The sequence below is a fragment of the Equus asinus genome, chromosome 11, assembly GCF_041296235.1.
Source record: "Equus asinus isolate D_3611 breed Donkey chromosome 11, EquAss-T2T_v2, whole genome shotgun sequence".
NCBI classification, from domain to species: domain Eukaryota; kingdom Metazoa; phylum Chordata; class Mammalia; order Perissodactyla; family Equidae; genus Equus; species Equus asinus.
In genome coordinates, this window is record NC_091800.1 from 84,535,671 (window position 1) to 84,559,991 (window position 24,321).

The 24,321-nt window shown below is 54.8% G+C and overlaps 2 protein-coding genes across 2 annotated transcripts in view; both read right to left on the bottom strand.

Moving 5' to 3' along the window:
• ADPRHL1 (ADP-ribosylhydrolase like 1) overlaps positions 1-16,865 on the bottom strand; it is a 33,973-nt gene extending 17,108 nt beyond the window's left edge. The window contains exons 1-7 of the mRNA XM_044779659.2: positions 16,333-16,865; positions 11,723-11,887; positions 6,647-6,772; positions 4,667-4,807; positions 2,953-3,080; positions 2,282-2,414; positions 915-1,068 (exon numbers count right to left, since the gene is read on the bottom strand). Coding sequence (XP_044635594.2) covers positions 915-1,068; positions 2,282-2,414; positions 2,953-3,080; positions 4,667-4,807; positions 6,647-6,772; positions 11,723-11,887; positions 16,333-16,546 — 1,061 coding nt within the window. The 5' untranslated portion in view covers positions 16,547-16,865. The remainder of the gene's footprint in view (positions 1-914; positions 1,069-2,281; positions 2,415-2,952; positions 3,081-4,666; positions 4,808-6,646; positions 6,773-11,722; positions 11,888-16,332) is intronic.
• Positions 16,866-18,984: 2,119 nt separating this feature from the next.
• The window catches only part of DCUN1D2 (defective in cullin neddylation 1 domain containing 2), a 34,236-nt gene continuing 28,899 nt past the window's right edge, over positions 18,985-24,321 (bottom strand). The window contains 3 exon segments of the mRNA XM_014867921.3: positions 18,985-20,827; positions 22,862-22,939; positions 22,942-22,957. Of these exon segments, the coding sequence (XP_014723407.3) occupies positions 20,739-20,827; positions 22,862-22,939; positions 22,942-22,957 (183 nt within the window). The 3' untranslated portion in view covers positions 18,985-20,738.

The window sequence follows — 24,321 nt, forward strand, 5'->3', positions numbered from 1 at the left end:
ATCAACGGGACAGGCCCAGCCAAGCCGCCAAGCGCCATGTCACACATCAGTCGCCAACTGCTGTTTTATTCACACCAGACGCCACTCCAGAAAGATCGTGTCCAGGGTTATTTTTAACAAGAGCAAGTGTTCTCTTTCTCACGACTCGAGGAGAAACCCCAGCCCCAGGAACAGCTCTGTTTCCTCGTTCGCGAGCCCGGGTGGAGTCGGGGTGGGCTGGACCCGACCCCACGGGTGCAACAGCTGCGGACACAGAGGGCAGAGGCAGGGCCAGCACCGGGGCCCTCCGTGTGGTTCCCCGTCAGTTGTTCCAAAAGAGGCTGGTCTTAGGGTCTAGTGTGAGTAAAAACGCAGGCTGGCAGGTTAAAGGCTGTGCGGTGGCTGCCCCCGCGGCGCTGGCACCACTGCTTTGTGGGGGACACGCAGAGAGGCAGACGCAGCTCGAGACGCCCGGAGGGCGGCAGAGGCCGGGGAGCTGCCCAAGCGCGTGTCTAAGAGCTAGAAACCGTGAAGGAAGCTCCGCGGATGGAGGAGGCCGTCCGAGCAGAGCCGTCGCGGTTAGTTTTGTTGAAGTGAGTCAGCGAACAGCATTAGTTTTGCGACAGAATAAAATACACTAATTGTCCAAGAGGCTATTCGTGACCACTGTATTTGAGGTTTGAGGGTGGCAAATCCAGTGTGACATCAATAATGCGCTCGGTCTGCGTTAGGACAGGAAGAACGTTCTCATAGGACAAACAATGTATTTTATGGAGCGAGAGGACCGTGAAATGAGGAGGGAGCGTTAAGTGTGACTGTGGCCGGTTAGGCGGGTTCTCCGCGAGCCGGAAGCTGCTCTGGCGCTGCCTGCGGACACCCTACCACCCAGAGCCGGACTCGGCCCCCCGGGAAGGGAAAGTGGCAGAGGGCTTTACGTCTCCTCCGTGGACAGGCGGTAGAGGGCTGCGCCCAGGCGGCTCAGCTCTTCCTTGTGCTCCAGGTCCTGGTACAGCCCCGGGGGGACGGAGTCCAGGCCGTGCAGCAGCCCGAACAGGCAGCCCGCGATGGTCCCCGTGGCCCCGCTCTCACCTGGAAGGGAGACACAGGTCCTCAGGGGCTTGGGGGCAGGGCGGAAGGGGCTGTCACCGTGAACCCACGCCATCCAGGGCTAGGCTGGCTCAGAGACTCTTCTGGGCCGACCGCCCCGGGACAGGCAGCGCAGGCCTTCCTCAGCCTCCCCGCCCCAGTTCTGCTCTGGGCAGCACCCCCTGGGTCTTGGGGGGCTTTTGCTGTCCCCAGTAGAGCAGGCAGGGGTCCTCTTCCTCCTTCCTGGGACACGATCGTGCACAGACGCCTCTCTGGTTCCAGGAACCGGTCCTGTGAGGACGGCCGTCCCGAGGGCCCCTCCCCTCCAGCTCTCCGGGGTGTCCCGCATCCCCACGGGCTCCCTTGTCCCTTGCGCTCCCCACCTCCCGCTCTCAGCTCCTGCGCCAGTCTGGGCGGATTGCTACCCTCTGCCCCTTCTGCCGGGCCCCTCCTCCCATGACCTGCCTACAGCCCTTGGCTCCCTCTGTGTCCTCCCTCCACGTCCCCAGCAGGGAGCCCCCGTTGGCCCCCTGGGGAGCACTGTCCTCTCAACCGTGCTGGCACCAAGAGCAGTGGGGCCCTGGTCACCATCACAGTGAGACTGACAGAGAGTTGATGCCCGGCAGGAGGTGACGTCTGCTGCGGACCCGCTTGCTTCACCCTCGCGGGGAGGACGGCCACGGGAGGGAGGCAAAGGTGCCCAGTGGTGGGACGAGGGCCACCACGGAAGGCCGGTGCTGAGCTCCTGGCCGCTGGCTTTGGACGGTCCCAACGGCACCATGAGGTGGGTGTTCTCCCTTCACAGAGAAACAGGCCCGGAACCAGGGCTCGAACCTGGGCCAACTGGCTCCAAAGGGCAACCTCTGACCACAGAGTCTGCAGAGGAGCCGGATGAGGTGCTGGCGATCGCAGAGAGCAGAGCTCTGTGCAGCCAGCCCCAGTGGATCTGAGCCCCTGGCCCCGCTGCACAGAGGGAGATAGGCCCCCCGCCCAGGCCACCCTGAGCACCACACTCTCTGAGCTCAGACTCGCACGGGCCACCCTGGGGATGCCGTGACCTGCCTGCGGCCTGTGATGCCCGTGCTCCAGACGCCGGGACTGATGCCCAGTCTAGAGAAGGACACACGTCCTGGGGGTGGGGAGGCTGGCCTCACGCCTGCAGCCCGACGTCCTGGCACGGTGCCGGGAAGCCCACGGCCATGAGAAGGGGCCTCACCTCCGTGAAACATGGCCCGGTGGCAGAGCTCCGTCCAGCTGCTCCCGGCTCCCAGGAGAGCGTCATATGCAATCATGGGGGCGTCGTGGCCCCGCCGTCCCCCTCGCCCCTCCGAGCTCCACCTCCTGTAGGTCTGAGGAAAGAGCCTGGGTCAGAGGCACCGGCCAAACTGGCACCATGACAGTCTGCACCAGAGCACCGCATCCGGCGCTCGTCCCACAGATGGCTGTTCATGTGCTGGCCGTGCACGTGTGGAACGCCACCTGTGTGCAGGCAGCACCCTGGGGTAGGGACGCATGGCGGGAAGGAAAGGCACCTCCCAAGGCGCTCACGCTCCAGCATTCAGACACAGTCGCAGACGAACAAGCACGACAGCGTGTCGGTGGCTGCAGAGTGTGATGGGAAGTGGAGCTGGACCCGGGACTGCGAGAGTGTCACCGGGCTGTCAGGACAGCGCAGCAGGGAGCCACTGAGCGGTACCTTCAGTCCCAGCCGCGCAAGGGACAAGGGGTCTCCCGTGGCCCCTGCCACACGCAGCTGCTCCCTGGCCCATCTCTACGGCCTGGGCAGCCCCCGTGGACCGGGGGCTCCAAAGACGATAACGCTGTCCAGATGCAGACGGCTTCTCAGCCTGGGGCCCGCCCGCCCCCACTGTCGACAGCGAGGCTTACCTTGTCCCTCTCCTCGGCGTCATAGTGGTCAGGAAAGGTGGCTTTACTGTCCACGTCTTCACTGATTTTTCTCTCCTCCAAGTAAAACTGCCATTTCGCTTCAAAGTAAAACCAGTGCTCCTGGTACTCTAAAGGTAAAGAACATGGTGGGCAGGACGCAACGGCCCCCACCGGGCGCAGGGCGAGGGGGTGGCTGGCGACCTTGTGGGCACAGAAGGTGCGGGGCCGGGCAGAACCTGCACCCGGCCTCAGCGATTGCGCCAGAAATTCGAAAATGTGCAAATCTGTAGCTACTTTGAAACAACAGCAACGAAGATGGAGATGGGGAAAAAAGCAACTCAAAGAATCACTTCACTATATTCTGAAACTAAGGTAGCAATTGCAGTATTTTGAAGCACATTCTCTTGAAAATTCTGAACCTGTGTGTTTTCATTAACTCAAGTCTGTGCCTGCAAAGTGCAGGGAGAGGCGTTTCATTATTCCTAGTGAACAGCTTGACATCCAAGCCCAGAGGTGTTGACCCAACTTTTCCGAGGTGTTTTGGCGCAGAGGACGTTGACTCAGAAATGAGTGGGAGCGGCAGCGACACTGGTCACAGATGAGGGGAGGTGGCGCTCCTCGTCTGGGAACCGGCCGCGAGGGCCCCGCGTCCCTCAGCCTGGCTCTGGGCAAGCACATCCCACTCTCCCGCCCACTCGATCTGTCCTCTTGGGCAGTGGGGTGGGCAGCGGCCAGAACGCCCGCGGGACATGACTGGCTCACAATGGGCCACAGACCCCGCTGTGCTGTCTGCGTCTGGGGCACCACAGCACAGAGCCATGACTGCAGACCCGCCGGCAGTCCAGGCAGATCTCAGTGCTCCACCTTCAAGGCCTCCACCTCCCTCTCCTCCAGGACGAACCAGAGAACTTGTTCTAGAAGGTCTCCTGACGACCTCAGACTATCAAGGTCGCACGAGCTGCTTGCACTCCTCACGCAGCCCGAGAGCCGTGGGCTTCCTGGTCCTGTGGCCTCTGTGCCAGGCCAGGGACCTCGGGGAACCCGTGGGAAGGGGTGCAGGTGGAGACAAGCACAGGAGGCCCGTGACTGCTCCCCAGACCGCCCGCAGCCCCCTGATGCCATCAGGCTCTGCTGCACGGGCTGAGGAACGGCCCACTCCTGGCCACAAAGGGTGCAAGCCATTCAGACAGACAGAGGGTCCTGGGGGCACGTGTCATCAGTGGGCACGGATCTCTGTCTGGTTTTCATGTGGGAGACTCGAAAGTCTCCGGGGTCAGGCACAGCTGTCTGCTAGGTCAAGGAGCACAGCAGACGTCCGTGTTGGCGTCCCTCCCCCCGGCTGAAGAATGGGCTACTTGAGGACAACATGGAAAATTAAACCTTAGTACGTACCCCACTCCTCACTGGCTGCAGCCAGAGCTGGGGTCGGGGCTCGGCAGGAGCCTCAGATGGGGACGCAGCGGCCAGCACCCGTGGACCCCCGTGCATGCCTGGGGCCCTCCTGAGTGGGTGCTGCCCTCGGGCCAAGCAGTTCCTCAGACCTCCTTTGTGGGTCAGCCTGCTCACGTGGACCCCAGGGGGATGCTCTTGGTTTCAGGCGGGGAGAAGGACCCTGACCTCCAGGGAGCTGGGTCTGTCTGAATCTGAGTGTGAATTGAGATTGCCCTTCTTCCATGGGCCCAGGCCAGGGTGACAGCACGGAGGCCAGGCTCACCTGCCAGGTGCCGGATGGTCTTCTTGCAATATTCTTCCGCTAGAGGGACTGTCCTCATCATGTCCCTCCCCCACTGCTCGAGCGGCTTTCCTTGTATGGCGTAAGATGCAAACAGGGCTGTGCACAGGGACCCGAGGAAGCCTGGAGGGCAGTGGGGAGAGAGGGACAATGACACCTGGGCCACACTCATGCTCTGGGATGCCAGAGGCGCCATTTACCAGGGCATGGAGCCTGGGCAATTGCTTTGAGCATTTGGACCTTCCATTTCCTCTCTGCACAGAGAGTACAATACTCACCTTGAGATGATTCTAGGCACCAGTGAGTGCCCGCCAGGCCGGCCACGGTGAGGGGCAACGCAGACCACGCCTGCCCAAGAGACAGCACTGCCACCACCCTGAGACGCCTCGGTGGCTTGCTGGCCACTCCACGAGGCATCAGGTACGGACCACGCAAGGGCAGGGATAAGGGTCTCGTCCTCAGACCCAGGGTTCAGTCACCATCCTGACCACCTGCCCTCCCTCCGCCTCCTGTCACGGAGGGTGTCAGCTCCGGGGTCTAGGACGATGTACACTGTCGTAAAAACTGTGACACTCGCTGCCAGAGGTGGTTCAAAACTCGAAAAGACGAGTGGAGTTAAAATGCACTTCCCTGTACTAACTGTGTGCAATCAAACCCTTAAGACATTCTCAGTCATCACCCCAGAAATACAGACTATTTAACGACTAAGCGTGTGAAACAACGTTTCTTTAACTAGAGTGGGCAATGCATAGCCAGTGTTTCAGAGGTTCCAGTTTTCAACCCAGGTTCTTGTCCTCATCATCCTGCTTCCAAATGCTCATGTTTTCATATTTGAAGGCTTTGATGTTTCCTGTGCTCCTAGTTGAACCAGTTAATCAGCAGATGCCCAGCGCTGACTCCTTTCCAACTACCCAGGATGCTGCCTGGTGGAACTGTACGCCTCTCTGCTTAAATTTTAAACATTTAATGAACTTATTTGTGGAGTTCGTGGCTCAGGCTGTCACCGCCCGGGTGAACTCATCGGCACACTTTGTGACATCCACTCATCAGGAGCCGCGTTGCACGTCAGCGTGCTTTCCAGGAGGACACGGGGCCCCCTGGCAGCCTCGGCCAGTGACACCAGCTAAAATGGACACCAAAGGTGACCTTGAAAGGGGAGCGCAGTCACCGGAGAGCAGCTGGCGGCCTCCAGACCGCGTGGGGGCTGGGGAGGGGCACGTCACCCCGCTGGCCATGATTTAAGGGCGGTTACAGGTATAAGAGTGTCAAGTCATCCTTCTTTTTTAGAATTAGGAGCTGACTGCTTTTCTAAGTCATGTCTCACAGTCAGGCGCTGGGCCGCCCGCCTGCCCTCCCCCGTGTGATGGATGTGTGATGGGAAATCCCAGGACGCAGCTGGCCCCGCTGCCCGCACAGTGTGGCAGGCGTGTGCTGAGTTCTCTATTCCACTCACTCTGTCCCCACACACACTAGGTAGGCACGGCTCCTGTTCCATAATCATCCCCATGTTGCAGGTGAGGAAAAGAGGCACTGGCCGTGAAGTGACTCGGTCCAGCTCACACAGCCAGGGAGGGGTCTGTCTGTCTGCGAGCCCCAGCCCCGGCACAGCACGGTGCCCAACCCCGGGCTGCTGACACAACGACACCAGCGCTAACTCCAGTGGCTTCCACCCAGACCCCAGCCTCCTGCGGAGAACTGGTGCTCCCCCTTCTCTTTCATTCTGATGTGAATGATGCCAAAACCGGTGAGGAGTCCTGCCTTGACACAGTTCCTCCAACATTACCACGCCTATCGCCAACCCTGCTTTGAGGTTGAAAACAGACTTTAAGCAGAACTGAAGATTAAAGAACACAAGTCTGCCAGCAAATATCCAATCAAACAAAGTGTGTGACTGCGTGAGGCTCCGGTCCAGTCTGTTGGGCAGAGAGCCACACACAGGCCCTGCTGGGCTGCCTGCCTCACCTGTGGGGTGGTTGTGGGTCATCCTGCCGCACTCGACGCTGACCTCGATCAGGGTCTCCAGCCGCTCAGGCCGCCAGTACCGCATGCCGATGCACATCGCCTTGGTGGCAGCTCCGAATCCTGAACCTGCAGGGGGCACGAAACACCCGAATTTAGACTTTCGCTTCAATAATTCCACCTCTGGCCATTCAGCTTTCGTGAATAATCTGATAATTTACAAAAATTTATGTAATAACGTGTTTATCATGGTGTCATTTAAATGAGTAAAAAGTAGGCAAACCACCCAAATGACTGACAAGAAAAGAGATTAAATAAATTGCCATGCATCCATGGGCTGGAATGGTATTTAGCCATCAAAAGCAGAATTTTTGGTGGCATGGGAAATGCTCATAACATACTCCTACTTGGCAAAAGCGTAGGACTGTCCCACAGCATGCTGGCAATCATCAACACTTTCTGACAACAGCTTCGTGGAGCTATAAACGACAAGACTGCCAAACAGATGTGAAGTCTGCAACTTGATGAGTTTTGACACGTGATGCACCTGTGAACCGGCACTGAAATAAAGGTGGGGAACACGCCTATTGCCCAGAAGTTCTCTCGTGCCCCCTGCCCACCAGACACCAATCTGGCACCACAGAAGAGCTGGCACTTTGCAGAGTTTCACATAAGTGGAATCACACAGAATGGACTCTTTGCCTGGCTTCTTTCACTCAGTGTGACTATTTTGAGGTTCATCCGTGGTGCTGTGTATCGATAGTTGACTCCTTTTCTTGCTGAATAGGACTCAGTGGCATGGATGCGCCACAACCGCTTATCCATTTGCCTGTTGGTGGACATTTGGGTTGTTTCCGGTCTTGGGTTAGTACAAGTAAAGGCACCATGAACTTTCGTAACTGAATCTGTGTGGACACGCACCGTCCTTTCTCCTGGGTAAATGCCCTAGAGTGGGAAGTTTGGCTCACATGGTCGATGAATGTTTAACTTTTTAAGAAACTCCCAAACTGATTTCCATAGTGGTTGTGCCATTCCATGCCCCCTGGCAGCTCCTCCACATCCTGTGGGCGGCCTCCGTCACCTCAGCCACGCTCTTAGGTATGTAGTGGAGTCTCTCTGCGGTTTTACTTTGCGTTTTCCTAGTGACTGATGATGCTGAGCGCATTTTCACGTGCTGATCTGCCACCATGTGTCCTGTCTGGTTCTCTCATTGTTTTATTGGGCTGCTGGTTCCTTATTGTTAAGTTTTAAGAGTTCTTTTATACGTTCTGGATTCCAATCTTTTATCAGATATACGCTTGGCAAATATTTTCTCCCACTCTGTGGCTTGCCTTTTCATTCTTTTGACAGAGCTTCTGGAGAGCAGAAGGATGAATTTGGGAGTACTTGTCCTGCTCGTTTTCCCAGAAGAGTTGTGTACGATTGGTGCTATTTCCTCTGCGTGTTTGGTGGAACTCCCCATCGAGGCCAGCTGGATGCGGAGTTTTTTTTAGTAGATATTATGCGATTTAGGCCATCTACTTCCTCGTGAGTGACTTCTGGTAGTTTGTGTCTTTGAAGAAATTTGTCTATTTCATCAAAGTTGTTAAATTTATTGGCATAAAATTTTTAATAATATCATCTTATTTTCCTTTAACTTCTGTAGAATATTCAGTGATGTCGCCTACATTGGTCGTTTGTGTCTTCCTTTTTTTCCTGATCAGTCTGCCTAGAGGATTATCAGGGTGTTTTTTTTTTTTATCTTCTTAAAGAATCAGCTTCGGGTTTTGGTGAGTTTCTCCGTTGTTTTTCTGTTTCCTGCGTCATTGATTTTTCACTCTGGTCTTCGTTACTTCCTTTCCTCTGTTTTCTTTGGGTTCAATTTGCTCCTCTTCCTCTAGTTTCTCAAGGTGAAAACTGATGTCATTGGTTTGAGACCTTGCAAGGGAAATCTCTGCCTATAATTGTGGACGTGTCTGCTCTGTGCAGCTCTATCAGGTTTTGCTTCCTATGTTTCGAAGGTGTGTTATCAGGTGCATAAACATGAGGTTTGTAATGTCCATGACGAATGGGTGCATTTGTCATGATGAAATGACCTTCTTTTCCCGGCGGGATTCTTTGCTCCCAAACCTACTTTACGTGTTGCTAACAGAGTCACCGCAGCTTCGCTCTGGTTGGTTACACGGCGACCTCGTTCCAGCTCACCCGTCTGTCTCTGGACATCTAAAGTGCCTTCTTGTGAACTGCACACGCTTGGGGCTTGCTTCTCCACCCCACGCAAACATCTGCCTTTTACAGGGTCTCTGGACCAGTCTCGTTGGACGTGAGTGTTGACAGCGTCGGGGTTAAGTCTGTCGTCTTGCTATTTGCTTCTACTTGTCCCATCTGCTACTTGTACCCTTGTCTCTCTTCTGCCTTTTTTGGATTGAGCATTACAGAGCAGGAAGATCCAGCTACCAGTCTCAGGTGAAGGTTCCCACCGCGCAGAGGCTGGAAAGACCCTCACAGCCCCCACAGGAGAAGCCCCAGACCTCGGCCCACGGCACCCTCTACAGGTCAGGGTCCCAGGGAGGACTCTGCACAGGGCATGGGTTGGAGAAAGGTTTTCTAATAACAAGGAGAAGACGCAGCTTGGTCTCCCAGGGCCAGTGGGTCCCTCCCAGGCTAAGGTGTGCAGCCTCTCCTGCTGCAGGTGGAGACCCCGTCTCTCACCCAGGGTGGAGGTGCTGGTGGTCTGGTCGGGTGCTCAGGATGCTCACACTGAAGCAGTGCAAGGAAGACCATGGCCCCAGGACAGGGAAGGCTTCTCCCAAAAAGGAAGACGAACAGGGGCCATACCTGTTCTGTAGGAGGGTGGTTCCAGGCCCTGGGCACTGGTCGGCAGGCCCAGGGAAGCGCAGGTCACAGGATGGCAGCATACCCATCAAATGTTGTTAAAATAACCCAGTTTTGTCTCCTTTTTGGCTTGCTAGTTGTAATTGCCTTGTTATTGAGTGGTTTCTTGGGTATAGCACACATCTTTAATCTACTGCGGTCTACCTGCCCGTCTGCTGAGACAATCAGTCTATACCCGCAGGTACAGTGCCACTCTCAGTCTACACTCAGACGGACAGGTACACACTCAGTCTACACCCAGAGGGACAGGTGCACGCTCAGTCTACACCCAGAGGGGCAGGGCCACTCTCAGTCTACACTCAGACGGACAGGTGCACACTCAGTCTACACCCAGAGGGACAGGTGCACACTCAGTCTACACCCAGAGGGACAGGTGCACACTCAGTCTACACCCAGAGGGGCAGGGCCACTCTCAGTCTACACTCAGACGGACAGGTGCACACTCAGTCTACACCCAGAGGGGCAGGGCCACCCTCAGTCTACACTCAGACGGACAGGTGCACACTCAGTCTATACCCGCAGGTACAGTGCCACTCTCTGTCTACACTCAGACGGACAGGTACACACTCAGTCTATACCCAGAGGGGCAGGGCCACTCTCAGTCTACACTCAGACGGACAGGTGCACACTCAGTCTACACCCAGAGGGACAGGTGCACACTCAGTCTACACCCAGAGGGGCAGGGCCACTCTCAGTCTACACTCAGACGGACAGGTGCACACTCAGTCTACACCCAGAGGGGCAGGGCCACCCTCAGTCTACACTCAGACGGACAGGTGCACACTCAGTCTATACCCGCAGGTACAGTGCCACTCTCTGTCTACACTCAGACGGACAGGTACACACTCAGTCTATACCCAGAGGGGCAGGGCCACTCTCAGTCTACACTCAGACGGACAGGTGCACACTCAGTCTACACCCAGAGGGACAGGTGCACACTCAGTCTACACCCAGAGGGGCAGGGCCACCCTCAGTCTACACTCAGACGGACAGGTGCACACTCAGTCTATACCCGCAGGTACAGTGCCACTCTCAGTCTACACTCAGACGGACAGGTGCACACTCAGTCTATACCCGCAGGTACAGTGCCACTCTCAGTCTACACTCAGACGGACAGGTACACGCTCAGTCTACACCCAGAGGGGCAGGTGCACACTCAGTCTACACCCAGAGGGACAGGTGCACGCTCAGTCTACACCCAGACGGACAGGTACACACTCAGTCTACACCCAGAGGGGCAGGGCCACTCTCAGTCTACACTCAGACGGACAGGTACACGCTCAGTCTACACCCAGAGGGACAGGTGTACCCTCAGTCTACACCCAGAGGGACAGGGCCACTCTCAGTCTACACTCAGAGGGACAGGTGCACACTCAGTCTACACCCAGAGGGGCAGGTGCACACTCAGTCTACACCCAGAGGGACAGGTGCACGCTCAGTCTACACCCAGAGGGACAGGGCCACTCTCAGTCTACACTCAGAGGGACAGGTGCACACTCAGTCTACACCCAGAGGGGCAGGTGCACGCTCAGTCTACACCCAGAGGGACAGGTGCACGCTCAGTCTACACCCAGAGGGACAGGTGCACGCTCAGTCTACACCCAGAGGGACAGGTGCACACTCAGTCTACACCCAGAGGGACAGGTGCACACTCAGTCTACACCCAGAGGGACAGGTGCACGCTCAGTCTACACTCAGAGGGACAGGTGTACCCTCAGTCTACACCCAGAGGGGCAGGTGCACGCTCAGTCTACACCCAGAGGGGCAGGTGCATCCTCATTCTATGCTCAGGGGGACAGGTCCGGGGTCTCAGAAGCAGACACCCTGGAGGCAGAGACTGTGGCTCCCTGCGACACCCTGTAAGCACGTGAAATCACTGTGGACACAGACATTTGTGCAGGTGGTTTATGTTTTCCTTGATGTTGTGGGAAAAAGCACAAAGTAAAGGGAAAGCAGTGGAAAATGTTCCATCGAATAAGCCCGGGATCAGAGACAAAGTGCCGGGGAAGCTGGCGTCCTCTGAACAGACGCCCAGGCGGGCGGCTGGCTCTCCGGGCGGCACACTGCCCCACAAAGGACTCGGGCAGATCCCTCTCAGCTCACGCAAACCTGCCGCGTGCGGGTTAGTGGGATGGACGGACGGGTTAGTGTTCCGCGGTGGTTCTCCAGCCATGCAGCTTGGAGGGAGAGAAAGCGTCCCCTCACCCTTCTCGTTGAAGGGCGTGTGCCAGGCGAGGAGATAGTTGTCCGGCTTCAGCTGCGAGCAGCCGTCCATGGTTGCTGGGTCGGCCCGGTGCTCTGGAAGCTTCTCGAGGACTCCCACGTAGCACTTCACCATCTCCCGGTACAGGTCATCCAGGCACCAGTAGTCTGCGGACGGGAGGGGCAGGTCAGAGAACGGCAGGGACGGCCGCCCCGGGAACCCCGACGCAGCAGTGACCACAGACGTGACGGCGAGAACACGCCCAGTGGGGGGGAGAGGAGGAGGATTCTGGTGATCCGTTTCACACAACCCCGGCCACCTGGAGAAGTTTAACACGCAGACAAATACCCCCTTTAAATTTCATTTAGATTTCACACATTATAGTTGTCATGCTTTATTATTCTGGTTACACGTGAGAATCTAGAAAGACCCATGGTTCTCTATCTACTGCCAACGGCTCTATCCTCCTGAGGACAAACTGGACTGAAAGCTGCCTGTCCCCGGGGCTTTTAAGGACCCGCGTCTAAGGTAGGGAAGCTGACCCCCTCCCGTCTCCAGCTCCCTCCCTGTGCAGCTGAGTGGAAGCCCTGACGAGCCACTGCCTCGGCCCTGACCACAAAGGGCCTGGAACAAGTGTGGTCTCGAGTCCCTCGCAGATTACAGGGCTCAGGGGACAGAGGAGCCGGCGCCCACCGATGGCCGCCCCCCACCCGGCCATGCACCTGGGACCATCTGCACCCAGGTGATCTCATGTGACCCTCCCACAGCAGCGTCATTGTCCTTTTCTTTCAGATGAGGCTCAGGGAGGTTCCTGACTGGCCCAAAGGGGTCTCAGCTGTGAAGCCTGAGCGTTCTGCCATCGCATCCACAGCACTGCCATTGAATCAATCCACAGCTTGGGGTGGGGGCCACCACCCTCCAAGCTGGGCTCCATGCTGCCTGGTCGCACGGAGAGCAGGGCTGGGCAGTGGCGGGCCCCAGCGCCTGGCGCGGCAGGCAGGTACGGGTACACCTGCCAGCACAGCTTTTCCAGCCTCCACAGACTCACTCTGCACTGGAGCTGCATCCTGGCCTGCAGCTACTGCCCCTCCCTGGGGCAAGTTCCCTGTCTGTCTGTCTTCGGGCTGTCGGGGGACAGGAGAGCGCTTGAAGCAGGCAGTGGAGGGCTGATGGCATGAAAACCCACCAGAGCCTTCCGCAGGCTGCCTCGAGCCAGGCCTAACCCGGAGGGCGAGGGCGCTGGCCCCGCACCAGGCAACCTCTCCCTGCTCCAGGTCCTGGCAGCGGTTCCGGCAGGGGGAACCCTCACGGCCGAGAGCTGTGACCTTTTGGGGGTAGGACTTGGTGGAAAGAGTGGCTCTAAGTCCTGGTGTCCACATCCCTGAGGCTCGGCCGCTGCTCCTACACTGGACACACTCCGCGCTGCCCCAGTTCCGGGTGTGGGGCAGAGAGGGTGTCGAAGACCCTGGGTGGGGAGGAGTGAGTCCTGCTTGTCACCGGGAGGGGGGTCCCCAGTCACCCCGCAGGAGAGGATGGACCTCTGCGGGGCCCAGACGGTCAGTGACAGTCAGGGGTTGATAGTCTGGCCCTTCCAGAGTGCCCTAAAATAATTCATTTGTTCTGAAATCACGTCTTTTTGAAGGCGACAAACTCCTTGACATCAAAATGGCAACAAAAGCCTTGTGTTGGCTCCAGTCAGAATTTAAACCAGAAACAGACTTTCTAAAGCTGCAGAGCCTTGGCCCTCGCGCCAGCTTCCTCGACCCCGTGACTCGGCCCTCAGCTCCCTTCTCCACCTCGCCTGCCAGCCCCTCAAAGACGAACCAGCTTACGAAGCCACCCGCGAGTCTCAAGGCGCATCCCAAGGCCAGGCCACTTCAGCACCAAAGCCCCAGCTTCTCAGGGCGCTGCCATCAGGGCCGGCATGGAGGAAGGGAAACGAAGAGCGACTGGAGGGGCCTCATCTGCCACACGGGGCAGGCCCCGCCCTCCCTGCAGGGTGTGGACACGCTGCCCGTCCCCAGTGGGCTAAGGACCCCTTCCTCCTCTGCAGCAGCAGCGACACGGGCACTGTGCTCGGCCATGACGGCTGGAGCCGCTGACCTCGGTCACACGAGACGTTTGAGAAAGACAGACACTGGCCCCCTCGCCAGGTGCAGCCTCCCCCTAGAAATTAAGCCCTTCCTTCCGCTGTCCCACTGACCCCTCATGTGACCCCAGGACGAGGGCGCTACCTTCCCACAGCAAGGCTCAGAGAGGGCGCACAGCTGGTAATGGGGGGGTGGAGACTAGGAGCCCAAGGTTCCAGAGCCCCCGAGGGTGAGCCCCCTCATCCTCGGGTGACGGACATGGGGCCACGCACATGGGAGCCTTCGGGGAGCGTGGCTGAGAGCTCCTTGCCCACCAGCTGTGCATGCTGGGTTGCCCACCTCCTGTTGGGTGCTGGACGCTAGGAGCTGGTAAGTCTGCTCTCGTCCAACACCACGCTCTTCAGAGACACGCCCGGAAGCAGGATGTCACACCAGCACCCAGCCGTCTGCACCACACTTGCTTGATGGCAGGCCACACAGCCACGTGGCTTGTCAGCCTCAGGCACTTACTAGGGAAACTTACTCGAACGTGCCAAGATGCAGCTCCACTTTGTAAAGTCTGCCTGTCTTTGGAAAACATGTTGAAGATGTCCACTGGGATCCTTGAAATACTTGCATGGCCAGTGACCTGAGGGGGTGGGGACAGTGCTCAAGAACACAGGCGCTGGAGCCAGGTTATTTGGGGTCCAGTCCCTACTTGGACACTCACTTCGCTGTGTGGCAATGGGCAAGTTACTTAACCTCTCTGTGAGTTGGTTCTTTTGTCTGTAAAACTATAACAAAGTCAACCTTCAGGTGGCACGAGGCTCGGATGATGATGGATGGGGAGTCAGAAGAGTGCCTGGCACACCGTTTGTGCTGTGTGAGGTTGGCTGTCGCCATTACTGACGTGGCTCAGAGGCCCTTCCGGAGACTATGATCTGTTCTCTCAAGAAGGAAGAAGCTGTTTGAAAACTAAACTGAAATTTCAACTTAGTGAGTGGCAGAAAATGTGCTTGAGCTTCTGGAAGAGTGGCTTCAGGGTCCCCTGGTGACCCACAGCCAGAGGCTGCCGCCCGGGTGGCCACCCCCTCCCACAGCGGGGTGTGGTCACGTAGAGGGAACTCATCTTCCTCCTTGGAAACAAAGCCCCAAATGTCCCCAATCCCCTTCGGTGCAGAAATTTCACACCGGGGAGTGACCATGTCCTATTTCTGCCAAGAGGACCTGACCGACCTGAGCTCAGAAAGCACGGCACCCACAGCACACGTGCCGTGCAGGAGACAGTCCCGGGTCACCACACAGGACAGAAGTGCCCCTGGATCCTGCCGTCCAGCAGGGCTCGAGGGGACGAGGGCAGCACGCAGAGGGCGCGTGGGTTGTGTGGGTGTCTACCTGTGCATCCGACACAAAGGACGGACGGAAGCACAGTCCCCGAGCAAGGGCCAGCGGTGCAGCCAGAGCACAGGACACGCCGAGCTCCGCGCAGGCCCTGGGGTAGCAAGAATGCTGTGGGTCCTGTCAGCACAAAGGCCCGGGAGAGCCGGCCTGGGGACCTCGGGCTCTGGACGGGTTTGGCCTTCACAGCTGTGCAGACACAGAGCCGCGCCACCTCCCGCCGCCGGACCCTTTATCTTATCTGTGGGGCTCTGGTGCTCTCCTGAGTTATTTAGGAACCTGCCAGGGAGCGGACGGCATTCCTGCACGATGACCACAGAGCTAAACCGAGCGCTCGCAGCAGACACGGGGCGGCGGGGGGCGCGCAACCGAAGCTTCATTGACTTGTCAGCTGCCTTCGGATTTTCATTTTGTGATGACATGCTAGCAATGCTCACAGGCTTTTAAAGAGCAAGTAACTTACAGGAAAGCTGTGCCACCTATTACACACCTGCTGTTTCTCCGAAATTCACATAAAAACACTTCAATCCTAGAATCAACTTGTTACTTAAAGAGTATTTCAAGAAACTTTGTTTTCCCCCCAAATCCAACCGATTTTATCACATTTTCTTAGGACATATTTGTGTCTAAGGAACTATCCAATCTAAATCCTATTTTGATAGATGGCATTTTAACCTGAATTCATTGGAATTTAGAAGTAATCTCCAAACAACATTACTTTAATGGGTCCAAATTTCAAACTGGCTTATTATCTTATGTTCTTTTGAAATAAATTCAGAAGAAGCCTTAACATCTGTAGTGAAAAGCTAGCCCCTCACCCAAAACAACTCCACAGCGAGAGATTTAATTGGTTTTCACTCCAGAGACAGACAGCTCAGCTTAGTGAACATTTTACCAACACAATGAAAAGCCAGCAAACCCATGGATAAGAAGGTAGACCAGGCCGTCACACGAAGGAACGGCAGAGGAGCAGCCCGCCTGCGCCCCATCTGCCGAGCCACGCCGGCGTGTATTAAATGGCCACTTTTAGCAGCGGCATCGGGTGACACCATGGCTGAAGGCTGCATCGTCCATCTTCAGAGCTCGGTGCTCCTTGATGGCGAGAGCCCGGCTCACCCGGCGCCGAGGGCGCGGGCACGTCTTACCTGTGGTCAGTGCCCGGGCCGTCGCCACGTGCATGATGCTGTTGTCGCTCACCGGCCATTTCTCTGGTGAGAGCACCAGGTGGTCCAGCCCCCCGCTTTTGTGCAGCTCCCCCTGGGTCCTCGTGCCTGAAACGCTGGTCTCCCCACAGGCATTTCTGTAACCGAGAGCATCCCCGACACTCGCCAGCAGCATCGCGGCCTGAAACTTCTCCATCCTGGGAGGCGGCCCCTCTGCATGCACAGCTGCGGAGCTCTGTGGCCTCAGGGTGGCGGAGGCGGGCTTCAGGCTGCCCCGCTGACCTCTATTTTGGTCATTGTGTTGCTGTCGGGAGCTTCCTGGAATGGCCAGGCACTCCTTTTCTGACTCTGCAGGTGGCACCAAAGAGAAAATCTTTCTAGCCCCGCAACTCACAGCACCTTCTGGAGAGCCCGCGGAGGGCGTCAGCTCCCTTCTGTGTCCGGATGGAGTGGCTGCGGCTCAGCCGGCAGGCAGAGCCCCAGATGCTCGCTCACAGAGCAGTGACGGCGAAGGAGCCACCTTCACACAGTGTTCCTGAGAGGTGCACACGCTGCTAAAGCTTTAAAGTGGAACTTACACACTAAATTCACCACGTTCCAGGCACGCCTGATGAGCTCGTGCAAATGTGTGCTGCAGTGCGACCTTCTCAGCCATCTCAGTACCCCCATCGCCCGGTCCCCTTGCCCACCTGCTCCCTGTTGCTCCCACCAGGCTCATCTGCTCTCGGTCTCTGTGGCTTTGCCTTCTCTACAGTTTCAAATAAATGGAATCACCCACCGTGTGGCATTTTGCACCTGGCTTCTTTCACTTAGCATAATGCTGAGATTCATCCATCACATGCACAGTTTTATTTTTTTAGAAAACTTGGTTTTTGATTATAAAGTGTTTGATACAAAACTTAGAAAACGCCAAGTGTAAAGGAGAGAGAGCATCCAGCCCAGTGTGAAAGGTTACAAAGTGGCCTCTCAATCCAGCGTCCAGACTGCAGAATGGAGCATGTGGGCCAGGGCATGGGCCAAGGCTCGGGGGCACCCGGGATGGCACCATCGTTAAGCTTCGTGCATTAAAACACTCGCCATTCAAGACCAGATGGGCCTTGGGGGGTGGGGCGGAACATGTAAACCATGGATCTTTTTTTTTAAAGATTGGCACCTGAGCTAACCTCTGTTGCCTATCTTCTTTGGTTTGTTTTGGTTTTTTTCTTCTTCTTCCCAAAGCCCCCCCAGTACATAGTTGTATATTCTGGTTGTAGGTCCTTCTACTTGTGTAAACCACGGATCTTGATTTGAAATAAGCAGTTAGGAAAGCAGTGCCTCTGGCTGCCCCCCAGCCCTGGAGAGTGACAGGGTCCCCGGGGGCCTGGTTGCACATCAGACCAGAGGTAGATGTCTCACCTGGGCTTCTTAACACATCTGGTAAAAACCTCTCTTTCGCTAATAACAAGACACTGAGATGCATTTAAATGGACATATAGTATTGGGGCAGCACTTGTTGAAAACGAGGCTGGAGGGGCTGGCCTGTGGCCCAGTGGTTAAGTTCGTGCACTCGGCTTTGGCAGCCCGGGGTTTCGCTGGTTCGGATCCCGGGCACGGACACGGCACTGCTCATCAGGCCATGCTGAGGCGGCATCCCACATGCCACAACCAGAAGGACCCACAACTAAAAATACACAACTATGTACCAGGGGGCTTTGGGGAGAAAAAGAAAAAATAAAATCTTAAAAAAAAAAACAAAACGAGGCTGGAACATGATTCCAGCTGGCACGATTCTGAGAGGTCCTGAGACAGAGTCCTTCAAACAGCCCAGAGGGCCCTGGGTTGCTGGTATGCAGGCTCCCGACCCAACAGGACAGACGGACAGAGCCTCCCGTCATTTAGACGGCCACCGTCGGAGGCAGGACAGCATCGTTCGGCAGGAGCATCTACTGCTGAGGGCAGTTTCCTCTGATGCCTCTGAGGCGGTGGAAACCTTTCCTGAAGATGCTGGGAGCAACTCCCCAATATTTGGCCTCTGTAAGCAAACAGCAAGAGGCAAGAGGAGTTCACTGACTTGTTCATCCAACATTTCCTGAGCCCGACCGTGTGCTGCGAGCTGTGGATATAGGAACAAACAGGAAAAATCCTACCCCTGCTCACAGAGCCCGAAGTCTGAGATGCATGTAACGCCACGCTTAAACTTGACTAAGTTAAATCTCTCGTGGATTATGTCACTAAGGCAGAAAGGCATGTGATGTCTCTCCCAGAAACTCCTGGAAGGCATCTACGAAGGCACAGGTAACATGTATTTATTAAAGCTATGGTGTTTCGTTAATTTGTGTATTTTCACTATATTTAGAGTTTGCACTTCAGTGTATTCTAGTATATAATTCCCATCGACTCAAGGAAATTCTGTATCGGATCTGTAATTTTTCACATGGAAACAGTCCTATTTAGCTCGCTATGTGATACTTACCAGGAAACTAAATGACTGACGCTGACTGTCTGGGGCGTGGTCATTTACCTGGGGTGGCAGGCCGCGCAGGGGTGGAAGGTCCCCACAGGGCCTGGTCCACTCACCATGGAGGCAGCTCTCCTGACATCTGGTATAAGTATCTGAGCGTCCGGGAACAGAATTAAAAGGACGGCACCACGACACCAGAGAAAATAATTTATTTTAATGTTTCTGAAGTTCTCAGCACTCTCAGAGCATGCCTGACAGAAGGAAAAGAAACCCACGAGTCTTTGAAGAGCCTTTGTCCAAATACTAATGTTTGGATACCTATCGATAAACAACTCCGCAGAGCACTTTTTCTCCATAAACTGTAAATCTTAAGAAGTGTCGCAGACCTCCATAATCTATACAGGATTACCTGGGTTCTAGAACCTTCTTGGAACAGAACACTTACACGTCAAGAATCCATGAAGCCTTGAAGGATGCTTTAAAATTGAGGTTTTTATTAGAGTCAGATTTATCATATAAAATAAGTGCTCTCTTAGAGTCACAGACTTGCAGGCGGAGACGATCTTTCTCCCTTTGCAGCCGTGGAAGCGGGGACCGGGGGAGCCGTGACTTACTGCGGCCTGCAGCAGCCTCGCCTGCGGTCTCCAGGCCCCCAGCCCCCTTTCCAATCCTCCATGGCCTGCTGCCCTGAGAGACTGCTTCTCGAGGCACACTAGTCCACACACAGCAGGTGCACACAAACCTCACGGCGACACCGACGCTTCCTGCAGCACGGAGTGAATCTCCATCTGGGAGTCAAATCCAACGACGCATTTCAGGCACCCGTCACAGGAAATCTGAGGTGCATCTCCTCTCTCCTGTGAAGTAGCCCAGTTAGTCTGTCTCATGACCTGGGCTGCAGGCCGGGCAGCAGGCACGCTGGTGACGTGGAGGTCTCTTAAACATGAGGTAGGGTCCACACAGTGATTTTCCAAACACCACTCAGAGCTTCCTGAGAGGAGAGCAGGCGGCACGGCGGGCTGCCTCTGACGGCACAGCCTCTGCTCCCAGCTGCACCGGAGAGGCGGAGGATTCCGCTTGGGGTTTTTTGGACAGTGATGTGTATTTTAGCTCCACTGTATACGGCCACACGAGGGGCTGGAGGGGGACATTAAGGTATTCAGACATCGAAAGAAAACCACTCACTTGATTTTTAAATCTATAATTCATCACTCATAAATATTTTTCATGGAAAAAGTCTTTTTAAATGTGATAAAATACATTTTTTAAAAAAGCATACTTTATGAAACTTCTTAGGAAGTTTAAATGACATTATTAGAAGTAAAAGAGGCCTGCTGACTTGTCAACAGTTGAAAAGAAAACTCCCGGAGTCACACCCTGTGTGCCATCGCTGTGCAAACAGCAGCGGGGAATTAAAACCATGGAGTGATTCTCAGATGACCGTCTGTAGGAAACTAAAGCAAAAATAATCTGGCAAATCTAGATATTTGATAATTCAAAAAATATATAGCTTGAATTCCTGGCATCAACTTTAAAAAACCTTAGAACCCACGACAAGATCTTCTTCAGTGCACATTTTAACAGACCTGACTTGTATAAAAATACAACCGCCTCCACTGTTTTCAAGTGTAATTAGGGTAACTCGGCGGGGCATGGTGACTGCTCTGTCCACTTCAAACCACGGCCAACAGCACGCTCTGCTGTCCCGCAAACAGCTCCAGGCTACTTTTCCATAAATATAAAAACCATGCAGAAATCTCCTAAAGTGACAGCTACGTGGCCCATCCCCAGACGCTCCGAGGCAGCCGTCCTCTGAGGGACTCCAGGCACCTTCCTTCGCAGAGTGAGGAGGTCGTCCCACTCAGGACCCTTCAAGGACGACTCCCGACATCAGCGACACACGAGCACAGCAACTGACCAAATGTCTCCTCGCCGGATGCCCTTCGCTTCATAATCTTAGTCCACCTGAATGTTTGCCACCTGTGACTACTGGCCGTGCATACTCCACGAAATCATCTATGAGAACAGGCCACGCCCCTAAAGGAAAGCAAAAAGATTCAAAAAAGTCAACACTTTAGAGCATGATTTTATATCCAAGCATTGTTTTCACAATCCAACATTTGCATTTCAAGAACTCAAATGAGCCTGTGTTTCACTTAACAAGTGGGCTGAAGCTGCCGTGTCTTCTGCTGTGGCCAGACCAGGGCTGGCGGATACTGCTGTGCTCCTGCAGACGCGGCCCTCTCCAAGGATGCTGCACAGGGCAGGCCGCCTGCGTGTCCTCACGGCAGCCCCACACCGCAGCAGCCCCACACCGCAGCTGTCAGGAACCGCAGGGGACCCTTCGCCCTCTCAGGCTGAATCCTGCAGCTGCTTTCCTCAAAGCTCGGCGTTCTGGCCAGTAGGAGTGCTATCTTCTTCCGGAGCCGAGCCCCCGCCCAGGCCGGCCCACCTCCCCACTCCAAGGGGCCCCTAAACGCCCAGGATACTCAGACACCATCATTGGTCAGCCAGACACTCGCTACTTTATGCTGCTGGCACCTTTTCATGTAGATGTGCCTTGTCTCACCCACTGTGGCTAGAGCTCCTGAAAGCTGGGCTATTCGCCTAACTCTGTGTGAGGGATGTGAGAGTGCTGAGGACACAGTACCACCAGGATGGTGAGTGCTGTCACTGAGTGCCTCCTCTGTGCAAGGGGTGTGAGGGTGCTGAGGACACAGCCCCACCAGGGTAGTGAGTGCTGATACTGAGTGTCTGCTCTGTGTGAGGGGGTGAAGGTGCTGAGGACACAGCCCCACCAGGGCAGTGAGTGATGTCACTGAGTGCCTGCTCTGTGCAAGGGATGTGAGAGTGCTGAGGACACAGTACCACCAGGATGGTGAGTGCTGTCACTGAGTGCCTCCTCTGTGCAAGGGGTGTGAGGGTGCTGAGGACACAGCCTGACCAGGGCAGTCAGTGCTGTCACTGAGTACCTGCTCTGTGCAAGGGGTGTGAGGGTTCTGAGGACACAGCCCCACCAGGGCAGTAAGTGCTGTCATTGAGTGCCTGCTCTGTGTGACCTTGTGAGAGTGCTGAGGACACAGCCCCACCAGGGCAGTGAGTGCTGTCACTGAGCACCTGCTCTGTGTGAGGGTGCTGAGGACACAGTACCACCAGGGCAGTGAGTGCTGTCACTGAGTGCCTGCTCTGTGTGAGCCAGTGAGAGGGCTGAGAACACAACCCCACCAGGGCTGTGAGTGCCGCCAGAGGAGCCTTCACTTCCTAGAACAGAGAGAGGAGGAGGAGCATGTCCCTGTCCCAGAGGGGTCACCTCCTAGCTGGGCACCAAGGAGGCAGAGGGGCGGGTGCGCAGGTCGTCCGTTCCTTCCCTGTGCAGCAGGGTGCCCAGCGAGGCCGGCATTCACACGTTCCTGACTGAGTGTCCCGAAATACCTGGGGGTGGGGACGACTGCATGGGATTATGTTCATGTAAGTAAATATGAGCTGGAATCTCCAAATAAGCTTAAATAGCACGATGGTAACACGGCCCTGAGTCATCCCCAGATCAGGAACTTGCCGCAGTGGCTTCCAGACACCTGTCTACGCGATGGCTCTGCCCCAGGGCCTCTGCACGTCCAGTTCTGGAAGCTTCACTGGAGAGGATGTCTTCTTCTTGTAAACTAAACACGAAGCCCTGTTGTCCTTTTGTGTGATTCACAGGACAGAGTGAAGTGGATACTATCATCATCACCACCCCATGTCTCTGATGGGGCAGCACCAGGGGTCAGCTGGGGCCCGTCATCCGGCCACCTGGTCCCTCCTTGCTGTCCCGCATCCCAGGGCCCGTCACCCCACCGCCTGGTCCCTCCTCGCTGTCCTGTGCCCTGGGGCCCGTGACCCTGCTGCCTGGTCCCTCCTCGCTGTCCCCCGCCATGGGGCCCATGACCCTGCTGCCTGGTCCCTCCTCGCTGTCCCCCACCATGGGGCCCATGACCCTGCCGCCTGGTCCCCACTCGCTGTCCTGATCCCTGGGGCAGGAGAAGTCCGTGCACACATTTCGGCGGTCACCTGGAGCACAGCAGCCTCTCATACCTTCTTCGTCGTAGTTAGACATGTCATCTGCAATCATATTTCCAAAATCTAGCAGAAGGTTCCAAGTGTCCCTGGGATCGATCTTTTGTGATGTTCCTAACACAGGAGAGAAAAACCCACCACATTTACCACAGATATAACTCTCAGGCGTTCTGGGGCCTGGTCACCTCAGCGCATAATTTGATGAGGAATAAGCACCATAACAAAATTGTTAACAGTTAAAAATAATGGTGCTCGGTTGTAGAATTTATGATTTACACATCATTTTTCTCAGCCTGTAGCTCATCTTTTCATCTTCTTAAGAGAGTCATTTGCAGGATAGAGATCTTAATTTTGAAATTTCATTTATCATTTAAAAAAAATTATGGAAAGACATTCCATGTACATGGATTGGAAGAATAAACATAGTTAAAATGTCCATACTACCTAAAGCAATCTACAGATTCAACGCTATCCCAATCAGAATCCCAATGATATTCTTTACAGAATTAGAACAAAGAATCCTAAAATTCATATGGGGCAACAAAAGACCCCGAATTGCTAAAGCAATCCTGAGAAAAAAGAACAAAACGAGAGGCATCACAATCCCTGACTTCAAAACATACTACAAAGCTACAGTAATCAAAACAGCATGGTACTGGTACAAAAACAGGTGCACAGATCAATGGAACAGAATTGAAAGCCCAGAAATATATCCACACATCTATGGACAGCTTATCTTCGACAAAGGAGCTGAGGGCCTACAATGGAGAAAAGAAAGTCTTTTCAACAAATGGTGCTGGGAAAACCGGAAAGCCATATGTAAAAGAATGAAAATTGACCATTCTTTTCCACCATTCACCAAAATAAACTCAAAATGGATCAAAGACCTAAAGGTGAGACCTGAAACCATAAGGCTTCTGGAAGCAAACGTAGGCAGTACACTCTTTGACATCAGTATTAAAAGGAACTTTTCGGACACCATGTCTTCTCAGAGAAGGGAAACAATAGAAAGAATAAACAAATGGGACTTCATCAGACTAAAGAGCTTCTTTAAGGCAAATGAAAACAGGATTGAAACAAAAAAACAACCCACTAACTTGGAAAAAATATTTGTAAGTCATATATCTGACAAAGGCTTAATAACCATAATATATAAAGAACTCTCACAACTCAACAACAAAAAATCAAACAACCAGATCAAAAGATGGGCTGGAGACATGAACAGACATTTCTCTAAATAAGATATACGGATGGCCAATAGGCACATGAAAAGATGCTCATCATCGCTGATCATCAGGGAAATGAAAATCAAAACTACACTAAGATATCACCTTACACCCATTAGAATGCCAAAAATATCTAAATCTAATAGTAACAAATGTTGGAGAGGTTGTGGAAAGAATGGAACCCTCATACACTGCTGGTGGGAATGCAAACTGGTGCAGCCACTATGGAAAACAGTATGGAGATCCCTCAAA